Source organism: Pelodiscus sinensis, chromosome 5, assembly GCF_052426305.1.
Source record: "Pelodiscus sinensis isolate ZL-2025 chromosome 5, ASM5242630v1, whole genome shotgun sequence".
NCBI lineage: Eukaryota > Metazoa > Chordata > Testudines > Trionychidae > Pelodiscus > Pelodiscus sinensis.
Genome location: NC_143056.1, coordinates 65,390,385 through 65,411,916, shown reverse-complemented (window position 1 = coordinate 65,411,916; position 21,532 = coordinate 65,390,385). Strand labels below are relative to the sequence as shown.

Sequence of the window (21,532 nt, the reverse complement as noted above, 5' to 3'; positions counted from 1 at the left end):
CACAGGTTTGTTTTTCTGGAAAGGAGGCACATACATTATTGTAGTTAGTAACTTCTCTAGATGTATTGAATGGGCTAAACTTACACAAGCTTAATCAGTACAAGTCATCCAGAAACTAAATAAATATCAGCAAGACATTAGAGTTTCTGTAGTTATATCTGATAATGCACCTCAGTTTACCACTGAAATATTTGTAGCCTGAATGAGTTTGATTTTGAACTTTGTACTAAGGGTGCGTCTACACAGCAGGGCTTAACTTGAAATAAGCTATGCAAATTGAGCTACATCAGTTGTGTAGCTTATTGCAAAATTGGGAGTGTCTACACATCACTTATTTTGAAATAGAGCACTCTTTCTCCGACTTCCCTTACTCCTCATACAATGGGGGGAGGGATAGCTCAGTGGTTTGAGCATTGGCCTGCTAAACCCAGGGTTGTGAACACAGTCCTTGAGGGGACCATTTAGGGATCTGGGGCAAATCTGTCAAGGATGGTACTTGGTCCTGCTGTGAAGGCAGGGGACTGGACTCAATGACCTTTCAAGGTCCCTTTCAGTTCTAGGAGACAGGTATATCTTCATTTATTTAAAATTACAGGAGTAAGAGTAAGAAGTCCTCCAGCTTGACAAAAAACAGGACTATGTAGCACTTTAAAGACTAACAAGATGGTTTATTAGGGGATGAGCTTTTATGGGCCAGATCCACTTCCTCAGATCAAATAGTGGAAGAAAATTGTCACAAGCACATATGCCAAAGGGATACAATAAAAAAAATGAACACACATAAAAAGGAGAAATCAAATTTCAGAACAGAGGGGGGATGAGGGGGAGGAGAGGGGTAAATGTCTATGAGCTAATGATATTAGAGGTGATAAGTGGGGAAGCTATCTTTGTAATGGGTAAGATAATTAGTGTCTTTAAGACCCCAGCATAAAGTTTCCAATTTAAGCATGAATGACAGTTCAGAGATTTCTCTTTCAAGTCTGGTGTTAAAATGCCTTTGAAGCAGGATGCAGGTAATCAAGTCATTGAGACAATGCCCTTTCTGGTTGAAATGGCAAGAAACTGTTTTTTCTTTGTGATACTGTCTGATATCTGTTTTGTGGGCATTGATTCTTTGGCGAAGTGTCTGAGACGTTTGTTCAATGTACACAGCAGACGGACACTGTCGGCACATTGACATAAATTATATTTCTGGATGAGCAGGAATATGTATTCTTGATCTTATAACCGAATTGGTTAGGTCCAATAATGGTGTCAGCAGAGTAAATATGACTAACACAGCTACATCTCTATTACTATTCTCCAGCTTGACAGTATTTTGACAGTATTTCAAAATAACTGCCTGCTGTGTAGACGCAGACTACGTTATTTTGAAGATGTACCCCAATAGACTACAGTATTTGCAGAGCAATGGGGAGATGGAGAAAGCATTGCAAATTTTAAAAAGACTTTTACAAAAATCAGTGGATTCCAATAAAGTACCTCTGCCACATCAGTCAATGCTGCTTGCATCTAGACCGTCTCCAACAGAATTCTGACAGGAAAATGACTAAGGACACTTTTATAAATGGTGCCAATGCAGCTAAAACCTAAATGGCCTGAACTGAAGGCATTTTAAAAACAGACTGCTGAAATATAAATCCTGCCACAACAAGGCGTCAGTACTCCACACAGAAGAAAAACACTACCAGAACTGAGACTGGACAATAAAATTGGAAGACTAGAATCATAGAATCTTAGGGTTGGAAGCAGGACCAACCCCAACTAAATCATCCCAGCCAGGGCTTTGTGAAGCCGAGACTTAAAAACCTCTAGGGATGGAGATTCCACTACCTCCCTAGATAACCCATTCCAGTGCTTTACCACCCTCCTAGTAAAATAGTTTTTCCTAATATCCAACCTAGACCTCCCCCATCTTCAACATTTTCCAGACACAATGAAAAAAAAATCTTTGACTGGCAGATACTCTATCAGGAAGTGAGGCCCCTCTGTGGGGAATTGCAAGCACAAACTCAATGTAAGTGAGAACGTGGTGTGAAAGACTAATGATCAGATCCCCTCAAAGACTTGGTATTTAGAATACTTCTCAAGACTATTTAAATGCACTTGATAAGGGGAAACAGTAATGTAATGCTGATAAAGAATTGGAAGTTTGTTCTGAATTGTCTGTATATCCACGGGTTAACAATTAAAAAAAAATTAAATATAAAGAAAGGGAGGTGCAGAGTGGTTATAGGATATCTAGTCATTTGCAATTACCAGAGAAGACAAAACATGTGTTGCAGCAAGCTTAGTAAGTTCTCTAGTTGCCACTTAAAGCATATTTCTTTGTGTATATCTACACAGCAGTGTTATTTCAGAATAACTGATGTTATTCCGAAAGAACATAGGCCGCGTCTACACTACAAGCAGTTATTTTGACAATGTCAAAATAATATAGAGCTGGAGGACTTTTCACTCTGAGGGTATGTCTTCGAACTAGCTACTCCGTGCCGCGTGTAGTCGCGCGGCACGGGGTTCGAACTAGCGGGATTTAAAAATGGCGGTGCCCGGCTTATGCAAATGAAGCCCGGGAAATTCAAATCCCGGGCTTCATTTGCAAGTGCGGTATGCCTACATTACCCTCCTAGTTCGAATTAGGAGGGTAGTGTAGACATACCCTATCTCCTGTAACCCTCATTTTATGAGGAGTAAAGGGAAGTTGGAGGAAGAGTGTTCTTCCTCGGATTTCCTGCTGTGTAGACAGCGCCAAAAGCCGAAATAAGATATTTCAACTTAAGCTATACAAGTGACGTAGATCAAGTTGCATAGCTTATTTTGGCTTTAGCCCTGCTGTGCACAAGTGCCTTTTGTGTTTGTCCTCATACTACATACTGGATCCAGGACAGATCCCCTGCAATGCGCCTCCCTACCCCCCCGCCCATACACACGAGATGTGCCCTCCCAGTTTGATAGTGGTTCATTGATAATTATTCTTCATACTCAACTTACAGTAATTTCACCTTGATCATATTTCCCTAGTTTGCTTAGGAGAAAGTCATGTGGAACTGTGTCAAAAGCCTTACTAAAAGCAAGATGTATTCTGTCTACAACTTCTCCCCAGCTTGAAGGCCAGCAACTTTATCAAAGAAAGAAATTAGATAGGTTTGCCGTGATTTGTTCTTAACAAAACCATGGTGACTATTATTTATAACTCTAGTAATCTTTAAATTCTTACACATTAATTGTTTAATAATTTGTTCCAGTATCTTTCCAGACTTGACTGGCCTATATTGTTTTGTTTTGTTAAGAGGTAGGTACAATGTTTGCCCTTCTCCAGTCCTCTGGGTCCTAACCCATTTGTCCTCAGTTAATTGTTAGCAGTTCCAAGATTGCTTCAATGAGTTCCTTTTTGTACCCTAGAGTGAACTTCATCAGACCCTGCTGACTTTTGTACATCTAATCTCTCCCTCTATATATAAAAAAGTTTTTCCTGCTGGAAGACCAAATGTTCCTACTGGGTGACAGAATGACGTCATCAACATCAATAGGCGCTCTCAGTGAAGCGAAAGCAGTCAGGGGGAAGGGGAGAGGAAAAGGGGTAGGTGAGTATAGTGAGCAGAGGGCACAGCCCCCTAGTTTATCTAAATACTTTTTAGCCTGTTCTTTCTCTATTTTGGCTTATAGTCTTTCCCCCTTTTTGCTGTTAATAATTGTGTTAAATATCTGGTCACAATTTACCTTTTTTAGTGAAGACTGAAACAAAATAGCCATTAAACATCCGAGCTGCCTTCTTATCATGAGTTATAAGCACTCCTTTTCCCCTAAGTAAGAGTATCATGGAGCTATCCATATGCTTTATGGAAATATGCTTAGAAGATACCAGCAGGCCTGAAGGTTGAGGGGTGATGAGGGCAGGAAGGTGGGCTGAGTGGTGCGTCAGCACATCAAGTGACAGTCACAAGGGCATCTCAGTGACCAAACCCATAAAATACAGGACCTACGATTTTCTTAGAATAGAACTTCTGTCCTGTCTTGTCCCATGCTAGGTGTAACTCATTTGGTGCCTTAGCCTTTCTGGTTTTGTCCCTATGTGCTTGTGATATACTTTTGTGCCCTTCCTTAGCATTTCACCCATGTTTTTATTTATTGTGGGATTCCTTTTTAATTTTCAGGTAATTAAAGACCTCTGAGACTAAAATGTCTGTCCCTCTGGTTACTTCCGGCATCCTCTGAAAGAAAAAGTTGTCCCTAGTACGTTATCACAACTTATTGAGCATTTTGTAATTTGCCATATTATTTTTCCAACAGGTATCATTGTAGTGTTGTTATTCCCCCATCAGTGTAGTTAATCCCCCATTACTACTTAGTCTTGTGTTTTGGTTATTTTTATTCTCTCTTCTAGACATGTCTCATCCTCTAACCTTTCTTATTTTGATGGTCTATAGTAAACCCCTATCCTGACATTGCACCCTTTCCTCTCTCTTTTAGTTTGAAAAGCACTTTGGCATTGCTTATAATTAAAGGAGTTGTATAAAAACACAATCTTATTTTCTATATGCTAGGCCCCCATAATTAGGATGGGGCCCCTTTCCTGCACTGTCCCTTCCCCCAGTCACTATACCTGCAAAGGAAATCTTTCCAGTTCCCATACCTAATAGGAAGAAGGAGGTGGGAATTACTTAATTTTTAGAAGTCATGGAAGAAGGGAGGGGCTCTGAGTCACTTTATAAGACACCTGCTCATTCACTTCTACCTGTTTAAAGAGTATAAGCCTACTTCGGGAGTCACATTCTGCTCTGCGACCTACACTCAAGGTCCTCGTTTAGCCTCTGACTTGAATGCAGCAAAGACCACAATGGGGTCTGCCAGTTCATACCAGGTAAGTAAGAACACAATAAGATTCTATGAGATTCAGATGTGCTGCTTTAATTACAGAACAAGCCTACAGTAGGCAGGCTTGCTATTCATTCTCTAGATACAGCTGAGAGATGCCTTCCCCCTACACCACCTTCTTTCATAGCAATGAAGGCACGTGGGGTGGGTTTTTTGTTTGCTCTATACCTCCAACTCGATCAATTAATACAGTAACTCTGTGCCAGGTAGTTAGATGACATGGTGGTGGTACAGTTTAAGAAATTACATACTCAAAAATGAATCAGTTTTTTACACATCGGGATAATAAATGGGAGCTGGGGCAGCGGTTAAAACATGTAAGGGGTTAATGAGCTCCTCTAAATTTGAGTCAACATGTGACACTGCAATAATGAATTTATACCAAAAATTGAAACTGAAGATATTTCCTTTTCAGTGTTACCACTGTCCTCTCTTGCTTCCTTTAAAAATGAAAAATGCAAAGAAATCCATTATGAAAGGTAGACAGACAAGCATCAGATGAATCAATACACAGTCCAATGCAAAACATTGATCTTATGCAAAAAATACCAGGAGAACAAAATGGCTTAGCTTTTTGTATATTTTTACTGAGGATGAAGGAAGGAATTGAATTTGCTCAGCACCAAAAAGTTGAATAATTAATTAATAATAGCAGCATTCGCAGCTTCATAGGTGAAATGTTCTTATGTTTCTGCTTTGAATCCCTTCCTCTATTCTTTTTTAATTGTGAAGTTCCTTCTCTTTTTTTGTTTGTTTGAATTGGAGCATGGAACTTAGATTGTTTTTTTAATCTTCATTCTTTTAAAAGGAAATTCATTTATGGAACTCTACCCTCTATCCCCGTGCTTGTGGATGAGTGCCATGTTTCTCTGATCTTTACCCAAGATAAGAGTTTTGTCCTAGATTTCACATTTCTGACAGGATTATTAAGTGCCCTTCAGTTTCCAGTGATTTCCTGCTATTTCCAGGACTAATATTTTTTTCTGGCTCTTTCTTTGAAGGAAAAGTTGCCCCAAACAATGATACTGAGGGAGGGAATTCTAGAGGTGTCAGTTAGACTTACTGAGTTCTATAGGAAAAACTTAAAAAACAACCAATAGTCTTCTAGCACCTTAAAGACTAACAAAACATGTTGGTGATGGTATGAGCATTTGTGGGATTGGGCACAATCCACTTCTTCAGATGATTGGAGTTATTAAAGGTCCAGTTTTGAAATAAATAGGGTATGAGTGGGTAGAGAAGGAAAAAAAAGGTGGGGAGAAGATCTGAGTATTTCAGATCCACTTCTCTTGATATTATGGGCCAGATCATCAGCATTATGATGATTTCAATCAGCTGAGGATATGGTGCATAACATCAACAGAATTGATTATAGCATTTTTTGTTCTGCTACATTATCTCCTGTTGAGTGTGCAGTATGCAAAGTAGACACATCAAATCAGAATGTGGACATTCTCTATTTGTGTGTAGCCTTCTGATGAGTAGTAGCTACAGAGCTTTTGATGAAAATGATTTGATCTTTGGAGCTCCCTGGTTCAGCATGTGGAATTACTGAACTTGGATATGAATTGCCAGCCGTTGCAGACTCATGTGCTCCTTATGAAAATCTCAAGTAAAAAGAGAGAGAGAGCAAAATTCCCAAATAGATTACATTTCCAAGTAATTTTTAGTGACAGCTCTATGTAAAGGGTATTAGATATGTCACTTAAGAGTCAATAAGGAACAGAACACTCTGCTTCTGCACGGAATCCACCAGTTTAAAAACTAATGATGCCATAGAGCTCAAAACAAAAGGAATGCTGTTCAGTGAGTTACTAATAGTTAGTGTGCTGCAATGTAATGTATTAATCCAATTATGGTGGATGTGGAATGATTTCCTTTGCATTCACACACATTGCTGGAACTGGTGTCTATATATGATGTAAATTAACTGGTATTGAAAACAACAAAATACTCTTCTGAACCATCATCTATTTTTCCATGTCACTGCATCATAAGATGTTAAATCACATCTGTCATATTTATTGGTTAATACAATCTTCCCCCAGCCCTTTTTATTGACTGAGTGAATGGAATAAATTATAGTAAATAATCTCACACCTCTAAAATGGAGTCTTCCCCCCAGCTCATCCAGAATAGAAAGGGAAGAATCTGGGAAAACTGGAGGTTTGACCATTGGTTTCATACACAGAATGGATCTACATGGCCATAAACCTGCACAGAGAAAGAAGCAGAATATGTCTTCAGTGATTCGTATTGAAACATTTAAGGTGACACTATAGCTGATTCATCTTTTCTTTCTTTCTTTCTGTCTATGTTCAATTTTATATGACATTGTTCAGAAGATGGAGTCCTCTCCTTGCAACTTGCTCAGTGTAAAAATTATCAGAATGAAAAATCTGCGGAAGGCTGACCTGGGTGAGTATTTCTCCAGTCTTAGAACATCCAAGGTGTGAAAATACTGGATATATAACCAAGCGACATAAACCACCAAACACTCATACAGGTTACACACACACACACACACACACACACACACACACACACACACACACACACACACACACACACACACAATGTGGGAGAGGGAGGCATCGAGGCATCTCTATGGTATACCTAGATCCCAAGTGTATGCTTGCAGAACATTGCAAATTATAAGAGCCTTTGTCAGTGAAATTCTAAATCCAATTACCACACTGACAAGAATTTCTGGTAGAGTGCCTTGTCCTACAGAAGCCATATAGCATTGTCAGATTCAATAATACTTTAAAACACACGAGGGCAGAAGGGGCAGTGTCCTGGGGGCCTGGTGATTCAAAGGGGCCCAGGGCTCCTAGATGCTGCTACTGCTACTTTAATTTGCTGTCAGAGCATCATGTACTCTAAGTGCTCTGGGTGATGAGGAGGACTGGCCGGCCCAGCTCTGTCCCATCTGCCCAAGGCTCCACCCTTTCTGGGAGAGCATAACCCCACCCTCCACTTTGCCTAGTGGCCTGTGGAGGCTGTTGGCTCTCCTGCACAAGAGAACCAAAGCCCAGAGTATGCACAGACAGGAACGTCTCTGTGTGACTCTCCCCAGGTAGATGGTTGAAGGGTCAAGCACCTCCACAGTGCTGGTCTCCCTGCCATTCCTCTGAAAAGCACCACAGAGTGGTCTCTGTCGGTCCAGGGGTTCAAGAGCAGGAGCTGGGTTGGGGGTGGGAAGAGGGGGGGATGTTCATGATCTCTTGTGTGCTGTGAAATACCCTTTAGACTGAGGAACATCTTTTAAGGAGGGTGGGGCTCAGAAGGAAAGGCACCAGCTCCAGGGTTCCTTGCTTTGTGGCTTCCAAGAACACACAGTATCAGGAAGCCATGGCAGAGTTTCAGGGAATCTGAAACCAATGCTGAGGTACAAGGCTTGCACGTGGATAGCTGTGTGTCCCCACTAGATTCCAGGGGGTTGGCAAGGTTTATGGGCCAGGTTCCCAATATCTTCCTCAGGAGGGCAAACCTCAGCCTTTGATGGGAAGTCCCATGAGGGGAACCTTGCAGAGCTTGTGTTTGAAGGTATCTCCCTCTGAGGTAACCATAGTGTAAAGAGAACAGATGATACTATGTTAGAGGAGAAGAAAAAGGAATATAATTCACTTCTGTTCTCATATGGATTTTCTTGCGTCTCCCCTATTTATTGGTGAAACTATTTTAAATAGAGAGGCTGAAACAGGAATGCCACATGAAGCAGGCCTGACTACCTTGATTCAGATAAAATGATATAGGATTGCAACCATCCAGAAGTTTTGGGTTCCCATGTATAATTCAACCTAGAGGGTCCGATATGGGGTTTTTATTTGGGTCCCCTAAGGGTTTCTCCCACTGACAAATGGGTGGGAAGAAGAGCCTTCTCATCCCACTCACTATGGAAGGGGAGTGAAGTAATTAGGTAGAATTTCATGTTCCTGCAGACCTCTTTCCTGTTGCTGAGCATAAGGAGAGAAGAGCCAAAAAATGAGTTCCCAGGCTCCTTCTCCCAATGGCCCAGTGCAGGAATTCAGGACCTCTCTGAGCAGAAAAGGGAGTTCCTTCCTTATCTCCATCCTGTTTGAGGAGATTGAGCTCGTCTAAGGGTCTGAACAATATTTCTCCCTGTTGAGATATTTCTAGGTTTGTCTCCCCACATAAATCCCCTCTAATGGACCCTTGCATTGTACTGACTTACCATACTCCCTTGCCAGATCTTTCCATTTCCTTTCTGTAAATGTCTTCAGTGAGGTAAGGCATTTATCTTTATCCCTTCCTTGCATTTGATTCGTGTGTCTATGTGTGGAGTTCCTAGCAACTGGATACTGTCCTTTCTAATTCAAGAAGATCTTTGGATAAAGGACTAGGTATTGGAAGAGCCAGGATTAGAAGTCAGGAGTTCCAAGTTCCCAGTCTTATATTTATTCCACTAGATCATGCTGCCTGTTAAAGTCAGTGTGAATATAAAATGCATATTGACACCATAACAGAAAACAATTTTATGTCTGGAACCATTTGTTTACCATGCTGCAACCATTCCACCTTATTCTGTGAAACATAGGCAAGTAATTGCATGCAAATAAATGCTGAAACCATTTCATCAACATCTCTAAGCTATTATTCACACAAAGTGGCAAGATAAAATCATGAATAATAAGAAGTTGCACAAATAACATTGAAATGATGCTTGTAAAAGGAGAGTTTTGGTGGAGTGGACATGCCCTTCATATGATGAACAGCAGACTTCCAGAAAAAAATTTCCTATGTGCAAAAGATCAAGAAGTAAATGAAATAAAGTTTTGAAATCAAAAAGCATCACCCCTTCTGAGGCAGATATTAATATGCAGGAAGTGATTGTGGTAAACTGATTGGTTTGGTGGATGTTCTGAAAAATGTTGAGGAAATTTTGCAAGTAGGAGTTGCAGACTATCTGTGCTTATTAATGCATGAGTGAAGATGATTAGTCCACAAGATTGAAATTAGACAGTAAAAAAATGGTGGCACATGTGATTCTGTCTTCACATAACTCCCCACTCACCATTCCTAGTACTCAATACTACAACATTTCATGAAAATAATCCTGTGTGAAGTATTTCTATATTGAGTCCCACACGTACAACTAAAACAATGAGGACAGACCCCGTGTAGAGCCTCACTTGAAGCCCTCCGTGTTCTTAATATATCTGTGGGTTCACTTGAATGGATCTAGTTGTAGGATTGGGGCCAAAATGAGAATATTTAATTTCACTAACATTTGTTCACTGTAATTCGCAGAATCTAATTTGTATGTACTAATGGGATCTCATATGGCTATAACAGAACTGCCTCCTATGAAGTATGTAAAAATTGGTAAAAAATTAAAACAGGGTTTAACTTTTAAATGTCTGTCTTTTAAAAAGTGTTCAAATGCCTTGGGCCAAATTCAAGGATGACAGTGTAGTGTAAATTATATGTTGGGAACTGGGTGTAACCTATGCTGTGTAGAAACAAACGGGAAGGGTGTAACAACATAAGAATTTTAATAGGAAGATATAAAAGAACACAAGACTCACCAATTTGTATAGAATCATAGAAAGGTGGAAGACTTCACTAGATCACCAAGTTATCTGCCTACTGTCCATTTTCTTAGCATTTTGTACGGGTCTAGATTTTAAATCCTGGAAGGATGAGCCTCCACCACGGTTCATGGGAGATTTCTCCACAGTGTCAATTTCTTAATATTAAGATTAATATTTTCTTCTCTTAGTTTCATTTCAATAGTGTAAGTCAAAATTTTGTGCATGATTATGAGTAATACTTCTCCCTCCTGTGGACACCTGTAGATAGAATATCTAATATCTGAACCGAACTATACGTACTTCGCTTTTAAAATCATTCTTCAGAAATCAGTCTTTTCATTCTGTCTCCATTTTGTACTTCTTCTTGTGATTCCCTTCAGCTGGTTGCTCTATTTTGGGAGACGTGATGCCTAGAATTAAATAGACTATTCCAGAAGTCATTGCACAAGAGCCAGATAGTGAGGGATTGCTACTTCTCCTGTTCAGTGGTGTGTAATGCTTTTGTATGTGCAGCCCAAAATTACGTTGATCTTTTATGCAACCTAGTCTATTGCAAACTCATACCTAATCTATTGTCCATAAGTGGCTTTATCCATCAGAGCTTTACAGCCTATTTTCTCCCACTGAATATCTGTATTTAAAGTTGTTTTTTCTCCAAGTGTTGTACCTAGCATTTTTCCCACTATGAACCTAATTTTGTTATTTTCAGCTCAGATTTTCAATCTCTTTGTATAATTTATCTGTCACATTTAGAACTCTAACAAATATAATATCATCTGATTACTCCTTCCAGATGAAGGTGTTTAATCAGACATTTCCAAGCACCAGTCCCTCGATACCTCACTAGCAACTCCCACCAAGTAGATACATTGTAGTTATCACAATTTGTTATGGTTGCTTTAGTGATTCAAAAACATCCTGAACAAGGAACATCCCCATGATGAGAAACACCCTATAGAACAGTGGTGGGCAACATTGTGAGAGGCGTGCACTCCCTCTGCATCCAATTAAGCGGCTGCTACAGTTCAGTTGGCCCACCCCACAAATTCTAGGTACACAAGTGTAATTAGCAAAACTCTCCAGTCATAGGAGCCCATCTTGATTAGGACAAACACGTGACCCTCTGAGATGGAGGGACACTCATGCAGCCCATTCACTAGAATGGGTTGCCCCTTACTGCTATAGAAGCAAATACATAAATTGGATGAGTTCCCGTTGCAGAAAGCTGTGAAGCCAGATGAACAATAAGAAAAGAGGACACTGGGCAAACAAAAGGAGCAGGAATCACAGTCACAATTACCATAGCAAGCACTACCATATCTTTTTTTGCCAATCTGTAGGAAGCCCTTTCAATCTAGAAGTGGATTCTTTGTCCATCTGTTGCCACAGATCCACAGGATTTGAGTTATGCCACAGCTTCTAAACAGTCTCTTGGAGCAGCCCCTTTCATGTGGCAGACCCTCAAAGAGTCTCAATTTCCTTTAGGATTGGACACACCCTGAGTCCTAGACCCCCGAGGTTTGTTCAGCTGAGAGAGTCTCTTTAGGGTTGACTCCCTAGTCTCCTATCAGATGTTTATCTCATTCTTTGCAGCATTTCAAACAGGGCAGATTGTGATCTCATTTACATTGATGTAATTGTACTGCCTGATTATGTCCTAGGTGCAAGATAGATATGTGATGTCTGCCTTTCCTTTTCTATATATCCCTCAGAGCTCACTGTTTGTATACAGAGTCCAATACTTCTCTCCCCGGCCTGTGCTTTGGCGTGATGCCGCCCTGTCGTTTTTCACATTCTCCCGTTGACTTTGTATGTAAATGGAGATTCTGTTGTGTTGGCTTACAATGCTTAATTCACATGTCAACAGAGACAAGTGAATACACATTTTTTGTTTGGCAGAAAACCTGTTTGTCAACTGTGTCCTAATATAGAACTTTAGTAACATATTTGCCATATGCATTCATAATGTCTTACATAGAATCTGCACATACATTTTACAATAGTATTAATGATGAAATGGCTTTCATTTAAGATTTCTTACGATATTTGTTGGTGAACTAGAATGAACAGGATATTTTTGTAATCCTCTTGCCAGTTGACATTGGGAAATGCCTAGTCATAATCCTGCATTGATTTTACAGGAATGGTGGTAGTTGTGGTCTTCATGTGTCCCATAGCTGCAGAAAGGGCTAGCGAAGTGAATGTGCTGCTACTTTTGCTTCGGAGCAGAATGTATCCCTGAGCAGCACACGCTTCTGACAGCTGAAAATATGCTAGCTGGCTGAGAAGATAAACACCTCTTTAGCGAGCAGAGCACATTTTGTAGACTACTAACCTTTTTTGAACCCCCAAATAATGCAAATCATACAAACAGATTCTCTGTCTCCTTGGTAGAGAAAGCAATATAGCTATGCATTTTGAACAGGTTTTAGTTTAGTCATTCCATTTCTAATAATTAAAAATATTAACAGTTTTTAAATAAGAGAAAATTGGTTGAGGCAATGGGCTCTTTATATTGGACAGAAATGATGAAATATCAGCTGTATTTAATCCTCTCTGTCTCCATGTATGCAGAGAATAACTTAGTTCCGTAAATAAGCCAATGGTGGATATGGCTTATCACCTCATTACATTTATTCTGTACCTTTTTTGCACAGTAACCCAATCTGACTGCTATGTGAGCCTATGGCTACCAACTTCTTCAGTCACAAAGGTCCGGACCAAAACTGTCAATAACTCCAAAAACCCAGTGTGGAATGAAACCTTCCATTTCAGGATTCAGAGTCAGGTCAAGGTAAGAGACTGTGAACTCTTTGCTGTCAGGCCCTGGTAGATCTCTACCCTGTCAACCAGACTGAGTCAAGTTGTTCATGTTTTCTGACACTTCCTCCCCCGCCCACCCCACGGCATTTTAACAGCTCCCTTCTTCCTAGATTATAAAAATATCACAAGCAAAACTCCACAAATGACATTTACATCCTGACAATTTCTGACATGGTAAAATAAGATTTCTCAAAGCAATAGAAATGCTGCTTTGTATCCCCATCGTGTATTGCAGCCTCAAAGTAGGAAACTCTCAGCCCAACCTGGGTTTGAGCAGCAGGCCCTAAGCTGGTGGCCTGGGTACACTCCAACTCATGTAGTATATGAGCACCAAACAGAGCAATGTAGAAGGGCTGGCTCTACTGGAAAAGACGAATGGAAACATGTGACCAACAACTAGTATCGCACAAGTTATGATGTATTTCCACTCTGGTTCTTTGCTGTCACTCGAGATTTTTCTACCTTTTGTGTACAAGATGTAGGTAGGCAGAGATATATGTCTTCATCATTCCTTCTTGAAGGCAAATTGAATTACACTTCAGAACTGGGTAGCAAGCCTCACATTGTTTGCAGCAGGGGGCGAATATCCAGAGTAACTTTTCCCCTCTGCACGGTCCTTTCAAACATTTTTGTGCAGTTTTGTTCCTCTCTTCATCTTGTAGTAGGGGAGAGCATAGGGCCTAATAATTATGCAGTAATTATACTAGTTACTTTTATATGATATGTTATTATGTTAATCAGATACCAAAGTAATCACCAGCTGACCTGCATTTTGGATTAGTGGAAATAGATAAATATGTATTAATCCTGTAATCACCAGGAGCTTAACAGTAATTTTCTTGCCCCGCTATAGTATTTAGCATGGATATACCTGGTAAATGGCTGTATGATGGTTTGCCTTTTTTTTTTCTGGCAGAAGAAATTACAATAGGGTTTTTTTGGGTAGAAGCATAGGCGTGAGCAACACATTTCATTAGGGTGTGCACCCAAAGAATTTTTGTAAAGGTACTCTTTCACCCCCATTAGCCACGCCTCTGGAGGTAATACTTTTGGGGCAATATGGACACATGACCAGAAATAAAAGGTATCATGTGACATCCTCCTCCAAGGACTTTTCCCACCATCCTCTTACCAATAGGGATTAGTTTGGCCCTCACCAAACCCCTCTCATGCAACTATCCTGGGCACACACGGCACACCCCATGCGCACGCCTATGGATAGAAGGGATTACTGTAGAGAACTCTTTGAGACAACTCAGTTGAGGTTGCATGTCTTAGTCCATGTAAAGGCATCTGTGTGTTATTTGACCACAGTTCTAGCCTTTGACATTAAAACTGGGCAGGCAACAAAACAATAGACTTTGAATATACTTATTCATAATGAAGTTTTCTGTCTCATTTTCTACCTCATCTTTTAATTGTACAGCTCATTTCCCCACTAGTGAGGGATGGAACTTCTGCTTCCTAGACACGTACACGTTATTTTACTTTTGTTTCCAGAACATCCTGGAGCTGAAAGTTTGTGATGAAGATGAACACACTCCAGATGACCATCTCCTCACTGTTTTCTTTGATGTGTCTAAAATCCAACTTGGAGAAACAGTTCGGCTGAACTTTCAGGTGAATCCAAAGGTGAGGTTTGAAATCAAAGGCAGAATTTGATGCGAAGGATACGCTTGTCTCAGTTTTTTTCATAAATATTTTAATACAGAGCTTATTTTTTCCTTGTGTATTTACTGTGTTAGCCATCTGCCCATATCAACTTTTCAACTTGTTTCAAAATAATACACCTCAATATTGTTTCTGTATTTAAAATAGAAGTGTGGACAAGCATGTTTACAGTTGTACAAAGGACACTTGTGGGAATTTGACAATGTTGACCAAGTCTGCTCTATTGCTGATTTTCATAGCAAAGCCCAACCAGCCAAAGACTTGTGTATTGCCCTGTAATAGTATTAGAGATTCTTTTGCAATTGGAGCTAGTGATTCTGATGTGTGGAAGAGGTACTATTTTGCACTGACACAGAAACAATTGCTGTTGCAGTTATGTACTGTGAGCCCAATGATCAAATATGAATGTCTAAATACAACTTAAACCCATGTCCTTATGGTAAATACAAACTTATTTCATGCTGGAGAGCTCATATCAGCACTGAGACATATTAATTCCAATTTTATGGTTTAAGTCTCCAAAGATTTGGGTGCATATATCAGAAAATTGAGCTCTGTATTTCATGTTTTCCTAAGTGACTAATTATTGTCACTAGAAAGTAAGGTCAGTTGAAAGGAAAATTTAATATCAGGAGGCTGATATGGTCTATATATTGTGATCAACAGGTTAGAAATTGCGGCTGCTAAGGTAAGGGGCATTTTCAAGTGCAGATGAGACTTTGTTGGGGTTTTTTTTTTCATTTCTAAATAGTTCTCTTTCTCTCGTTCCACAAAGAAAGAAAAGAGAATGACAAGTGTGACTTATTTCAAAAGCCTCTCCCTATAATGGCAAGGTCAGCTACTGGGAAGCAGAATAATATAATGATATAAAGTAACTGAAGTAGAGAAAAATGAAGCCCATTGCATTTGTCCCAAGAAGAGGGGAAAGTTATTTTGTATAATTTCTATGCATATCATGTGGTCAGGTTTTACTCCGTAACTTTATGGAGAAGAATGATGATGTAGTGACTTAATTTATTTTCATTTTTAGGGAAAGGAGGAGCTAGAGGTTGAGTTCACAATGGAGAGCAGGTGAGTAAAATTCAAATGTTGTCAAACAATGTACTTGTTAGAAATATCAGGGACTGAGTAAAACGAGGAACATGATTTGCATACTTGCTCTCACCTAAAGCAATGTGGATGTGGTCGATAGTGTATGTTCAGACAAATGCACTAGTTGGATGTTTCTGTATGTCATTGAATAGTGGAATAATTGGCAATGTTAGACATTTATGTGGTCACATGTAGGCATCTAGGTGAATTTTAAAGCTAAAATGAAAACCGAGTGAAGTGCAGGAATGTCTACTGATTTCCCTCACCTATGTTTTGTATGTGGCAATTAACAGTTTTAAGTAACTAAAAAAGCTTTTAACTCCTGTTGGTGAAATAATAGGATGGGCTTGTATATCTCAGTTATTGATATTCAAAGTGAATGGGGAAAATTATCTCGATATGTTGGACAAATTCATTAGCCTTTCAGAGCTGGAATTCCAGGGTCAGGTGTGAGTATTTTGGGCTAATGGAATAAATTCAGTGGTTTCTAGCTGTCAGCAAACTCAGCTTTATGTACATTTTGAAAATGCCTCTCTTTTGACAAAATGAGGAGTCTCTGCTCAGCAGAGTTCTAGTAGTAGAAGCTGGGGCTTTAGGCTATGTCTACATGACAGCATTATTTCAGAATGATTGATATTATTCCAAACTAATATACCCATGTCTACACTACAAGCAGTAATTTCGACATAATGTCGAGCTGGAGAACTGCTTACTCCGACTCCTGTAACCCTTATTGTATGAGTAAGGGAAGTTGGAGGAAGAGTGCTGAATTTTGAAATAATTGCTGTGTAGACAGCACCAAAAATTGAAATAAGCTATTTCGACTTAAGCTACGCAATCAGTGTAGCTCAAGTTGCGTAGCTTATTTCAAGTTTTGCCCTGTTGTGTAGACGTGCTATTAAGAGGCCAGATTTATTTAGTGTTCGCAAGGAACATGAGGGAAACTGGACCATATATTTGGAATTACTCCTATTGCTAGCCTATGCTGTCAGACCCAACACTTTCAAGAGTGATACAAAAATTAAAATTAGCAAAATACACACAAAGAACAAAAATGGCAATTCATGTCCTTAAAGTTACTTACAAACTGAGTGTGTTTTTTTCCCCCCTCTAGTCCAGATCTTCCTGAAAACATCGCTACTAATGGTGTATTAGTGGTAATTTTTATTTTCTAATAACTGTCCTCTACTGAGTAGCAATGCACATCATATTGCTTGGATCAGAGGATGAGTTGCCCTATAGTTACCCTTCCAACACAAAACCTCTTCTGAGAGGTAGGCTTCTGTAGGATCACAGTGAACAACATGACAATCCCACACATCTCCCATATTAGGAGAGTCTGAACTGGAACAGCGATGAACTGCCCCGAGCTGCACTGTTCCACAGTCCTACAAAGTGCCACTCGCTGGCAAAGACTAGAAGTGGTACACCTATGAGCACCCTCACAGCCTGTGTTCCTGCACCATTATTTAGAGTGACTCCTGTTGGCCGCAGCTAAAATTGGAGTAGTTGTGAGATTTTCCATGCATCATTATCTACAGTATGGCTGGGACAAGGTGGCAAAATATGTGTAACTATAAAGCTTCCTCTCTGTCTGGTCCTTTCAATAGCAACTGTTTTTGTGGTAGCTTTCTCTTTTTTCCTGCTGGAGAATCTATTGCCTTTTGTGGGGAGGCCTGAGGGTATTTCTGTTTTCTCCATCTGTATGCTAAAATCCCAGACATCACATAGCAAGTCACAACCGACTATCCTTTGGGCTAAGTACTAGACATGAATCTCTTCAGAGATTTACATTGGCAGAGCATTGTGAAGTAAATTAGTCCTCCCAGGGGCTGATCTTGTTTTCCGCATAACACTCCCACCCCATTTCCATCCATATACCAAGCGACTAGCAGGGGAATCGATTTCAGTTATGTCAATGTCATTTTATCCATCTTTTATTGGTTGTCTCTGGTATAGTCTCGTGAAGTTGCCTGTTTGGAAGTTCAGGTGAATGAGGGGAGACTAAAGAAGGAATCCACAGGTTAGTGCTTCTTTAGCTGGTGGAGTTGGATGAAACTGCTTCCAATTTCAACACAAAAATATCTGACATTTCTGGGGTGATTTGTTCATATACATTACAGTAAGGGCATTATGTTTCAATGAAAGGTGAGATTCCCACCAAGTCCTATAGGCTTTGAATCAGGTTCTATCTGATCAGACAATATAAAGGGAGTATTATAGCATTCACAATTGAACACTCACTGTAGTTAATTAAGCAGAGTTGTTTTCTTCAGCACATGTTGTTGGCTACTCATAACTTTCTGAAACATTCATGCCTAGAAAGGAAATTTTCCATACTTGATCTATGGCAAGAGCTGGGGTGAAATACTTCCAGGTGTTTGTGTTCAGAGAATATAGGAATTGGTGGAGTGAGAAACAGTAGTTAGAGATCGAAAATATTCCCTACTATCCAAGAAACTCATTGCACATCTTGGGCTGTGCATAGCCATTTTCTTTCCTCTATAGCCATAATCTTATAGGTTTGCAAAGCAACTTGAAAAATATCATGCGTTGGTCTCCGATTCAGCAAACATATAAGTGCACGGACTGTCACATTGATGTCAAAGGCACTGCTCTCATACTGGATCAGAGCTCAAGTTCCCTGACTGAGAAAATCCTTTCAGGGATTTCATGTATGACGTACATAGCCTTAAATGCGTCAATTGATGTGGTTCTTTTCCTGTTGTTCATAGAGAGGGAGATAAGGGCCCAAACCATATCTATCTAAAGTGTAAATACGACTTTTTAAGCTTATAAACTTTTCAATTCTCTGACTGCAAAAAGTGAATAAAATGTTCCATAAGAGCAGAAAATATTTCCCCCCCCCCGTTCCCCGCTAACTCAAGAAGGATCAAGTAGATGAAAGTTTATTTGTCATTGATTTCTCTGTGAACTGAGTTATGCTAGCACCAAGCTGGTTTGAAAATCTCATCTTTCTAGAAACAGAAATTTCCACAGTAAATTATAATCAACTGAAGCCAGTGGTTTGGCATGTGTGTCATCTCACCAGCAGAGAGAGAACGTCCCTGGTATAGCACCCTCAGGACCTGAGTGGTCCTGAACCACGGAGTTTGCTGGACCAGGGGAGATTCAAGGCTTCTCTTCCCACTGTTGACTCTGCTTCCAGGGTGTTAGAACCAGACACTGGGCTCTGCTTCTGGTCCCAGCTGGGGCCGCACTCCCTGCTCATCATGGCCAGGATTGTGCTTTCGACTGCCGGCCCAGGCTGCACTCCCGGGTGCCACTCTGGGCTGCTCTCTCAACCACTGGCCCCGCTGCCTCTGATCTGGAGAGGGTTGCACTCCCCACTGTGCTGGCCCCATTGCTAGCCCCAGCTGGGGCTGTGCTCCTCACTGCACCAGCCTTGCTGCTGCTAGGGTTGTGCTCCCCACTGCCAGCCCAGCCCTGTACCTGGCCCAATGGGGCTCTCTGGTCAATCAATATCCATGATCCTGCTGGATCACAGATGTTGCTGGACCCTGGATTTTAGACCCTTGGAACCCCAATGACTTCACAGGGCTGGGCCTCTATACAATGTTTATAATGGCTACAAAACATTATGGAAAATGGTTTAATATGGTGTTTTTGAGCATTATTGGCTTGTTAAGCAGCATCCACATTATGAGTTTGAGGTAGAGAACTCTGAAATATTGTAAATCAGTTAAAGATGGGATGATAACCATGGATTCAGTGTCTACTTTGTCATCTGTTTAGAAAGAAAATTCGCATTTACAGTGGAAGGATCCTATGAAGGCACCCAGCACCTTTCTCTGAGCCCCTGCCTTTGTCCTGCTTCTCCTGTCACGTTCCACTATATCAAATACAGTCAATCAGAACTGGGCATTGCACTGCCGAATAGGAGACAGCTCTCCACAGTACGTTATTATCACAGATGTTTATGAATACAGCCCATCGGTTTATCTTTTCTGGGGACCTGTAAATATGGGGGTGATACGTTTAACCATTTTCTGCTTGTCGTATTAAAATTAACCTCCCCGACCATTTTTTTTTTAGTCTTCCTCAAGTCAAGATGAAGGTGAGTCCCTGACTCTAGCTCTGAATTCACTTCCCATTCAAGATAAAGTAACAATAGGAGAGGTGAGTACCAGCCCACTAGACTTTATAGAATAAATATCAAACCATGTTGATTTCAGCTTACAAGGAAATAACTTTGCTTTGTTGCTAAACTCTAGTCAGTTCATATGTTGTTGGGTACACACACGTGGGTGTGAATACATGCACATTAAAAGAACACAAAGTCAAGTACTTGAAAGTTAGGAAATACCACAACTAAAGTTCCCTTGAGCATGTGCATTATAATACAGTTTTTAGTTATATGGCAACATGCTCTTTTTTCCCACAGGACCTCTGCCTCATTCAGCTCACAGAACAGATGGTGTACACTTACTAAGCAGCTGTTCAATATTTTGATTTCTTCTCTTTGTTCAGTTTGTGTCTTCAAGCTTTATTTACTACCCACTATTCAAACCCTGTTCCTAAAACACAATTATTAATTTCCTCATGGGATTTTGTATGCTGCTCATCACTAATAGTATCTCAATGTTTCAGAAATGTTGATGAATTTATCTTCCCAAAACCCCGCAAGAGGAATGGTTATTATCCCCTCTTTACAGATGGAGAACTCGGATACAGTGGAATGGAAGACCAAAGTGTCCACACTTCTGCAAATCAGATCACAAAGTCTCAAGGTTGATCATGATCACTTTGTAAAGCCTGGTTTAAACTAATTGCCCTGTACCACCTAGGAACTCTATAGATGATGCAGGAGTAGTTTAATGCTGTCCATTATTCTGCCTTAATGATGAGACCATCTTTCCTCATCCTGTAATCCCCTGCACATTATTCACTATGCTCCTTCCAACTTCTGCAACAAATGAGGCAGAGGTCCTACAGACAAGTCCTTTTTACTATACAAACCTGATGCGATCCATCCTGAGCACTAAATGATCCAGGGGTCCTGTGGGAAATAATATGTAATCATATAATTAAAGACTCTTATCATAATGTGGATGCACAAAAGGCCAACTTAAGGTTGCACAGATACCCTTAATTTTGGCATTTCCTACCTCGTGAGTGCTTGACTGAAAACTTAACAAACTGAACACCCCTCCCCCCTGAAATTTCCCCATATGGCATCGTATTGATATCCATATGGCTCCTTATCAGAGCTGGAACTTTTACATTCACTGTCCAGACATCTGCCTCTTGAGTCAATGGAGTAACTGATAGCAATAGTAGGGTGTCATCATCTATATCAGTGGTCCCCACTATAATGTGGTGCCTGCAGGCGCCATGGCGCCCGCTGGGGCATTTATGTGCGCCCACCGAGTGACCTGGGCCAGCTTAAGCCATTCTTGCACCCCAGGCATGTGACACATGCACGGTGCTGCCCCCAGGCGCGTGGTGCATGCCTGGCCCCAGCCCCAGGCATGAAGTGCATGCGCGGCCCC

The 21,532-nt window shown here is 40.5% G+C and overlaps 1 protein-coding gene across 1 annotated transcript in view; it reads left to right on the top strand.

The window, feature by feature from the left end:
* The first annotated feature begins 4,727 nt into the window (after nt 1-4,727).
* LOC102448831 (cytosolic phospholipase A2 epsilon-like) overlaps nt 4,728-21,532 on the top strand; it is a 39,954-nt gene continuing 23,149 nt past the window's right edge. Inside the window, exons 1-9 of the mRNA XM_006130349.5 lie at nt 4,728-4,861; nt 7,218-7,293; nt 13,091-13,227; nt 14,757-14,888; nt 15,958-15,998; nt 17,134-17,176; nt 17,979-18,042; nt 19,776-19,936; nt 20,076-20,159. Coding sequence (XP_006130411.3) covers nt 4,838-4,861; nt 7,218-7,293; nt 13,091-13,227; nt 14,757-14,888; nt 15,958-15,998; nt 17,134-17,176; nt 17,979-18,042; nt 19,776-19,936; nt 20,076-20,159 — 762 coding nt within the window. The 5' untranslated portion in view covers nt 4,728-4,837. The remainder of the gene's footprint in view (nt 4,862-7,217; nt 7,294-13,090; nt 13,228-14,756; nt 14,889-15,957; nt 15,999-17,133; nt 17,177-17,978; nt 18,043-19,775; nt 19,937-20,075; nt 20,160-21,532) is intronic.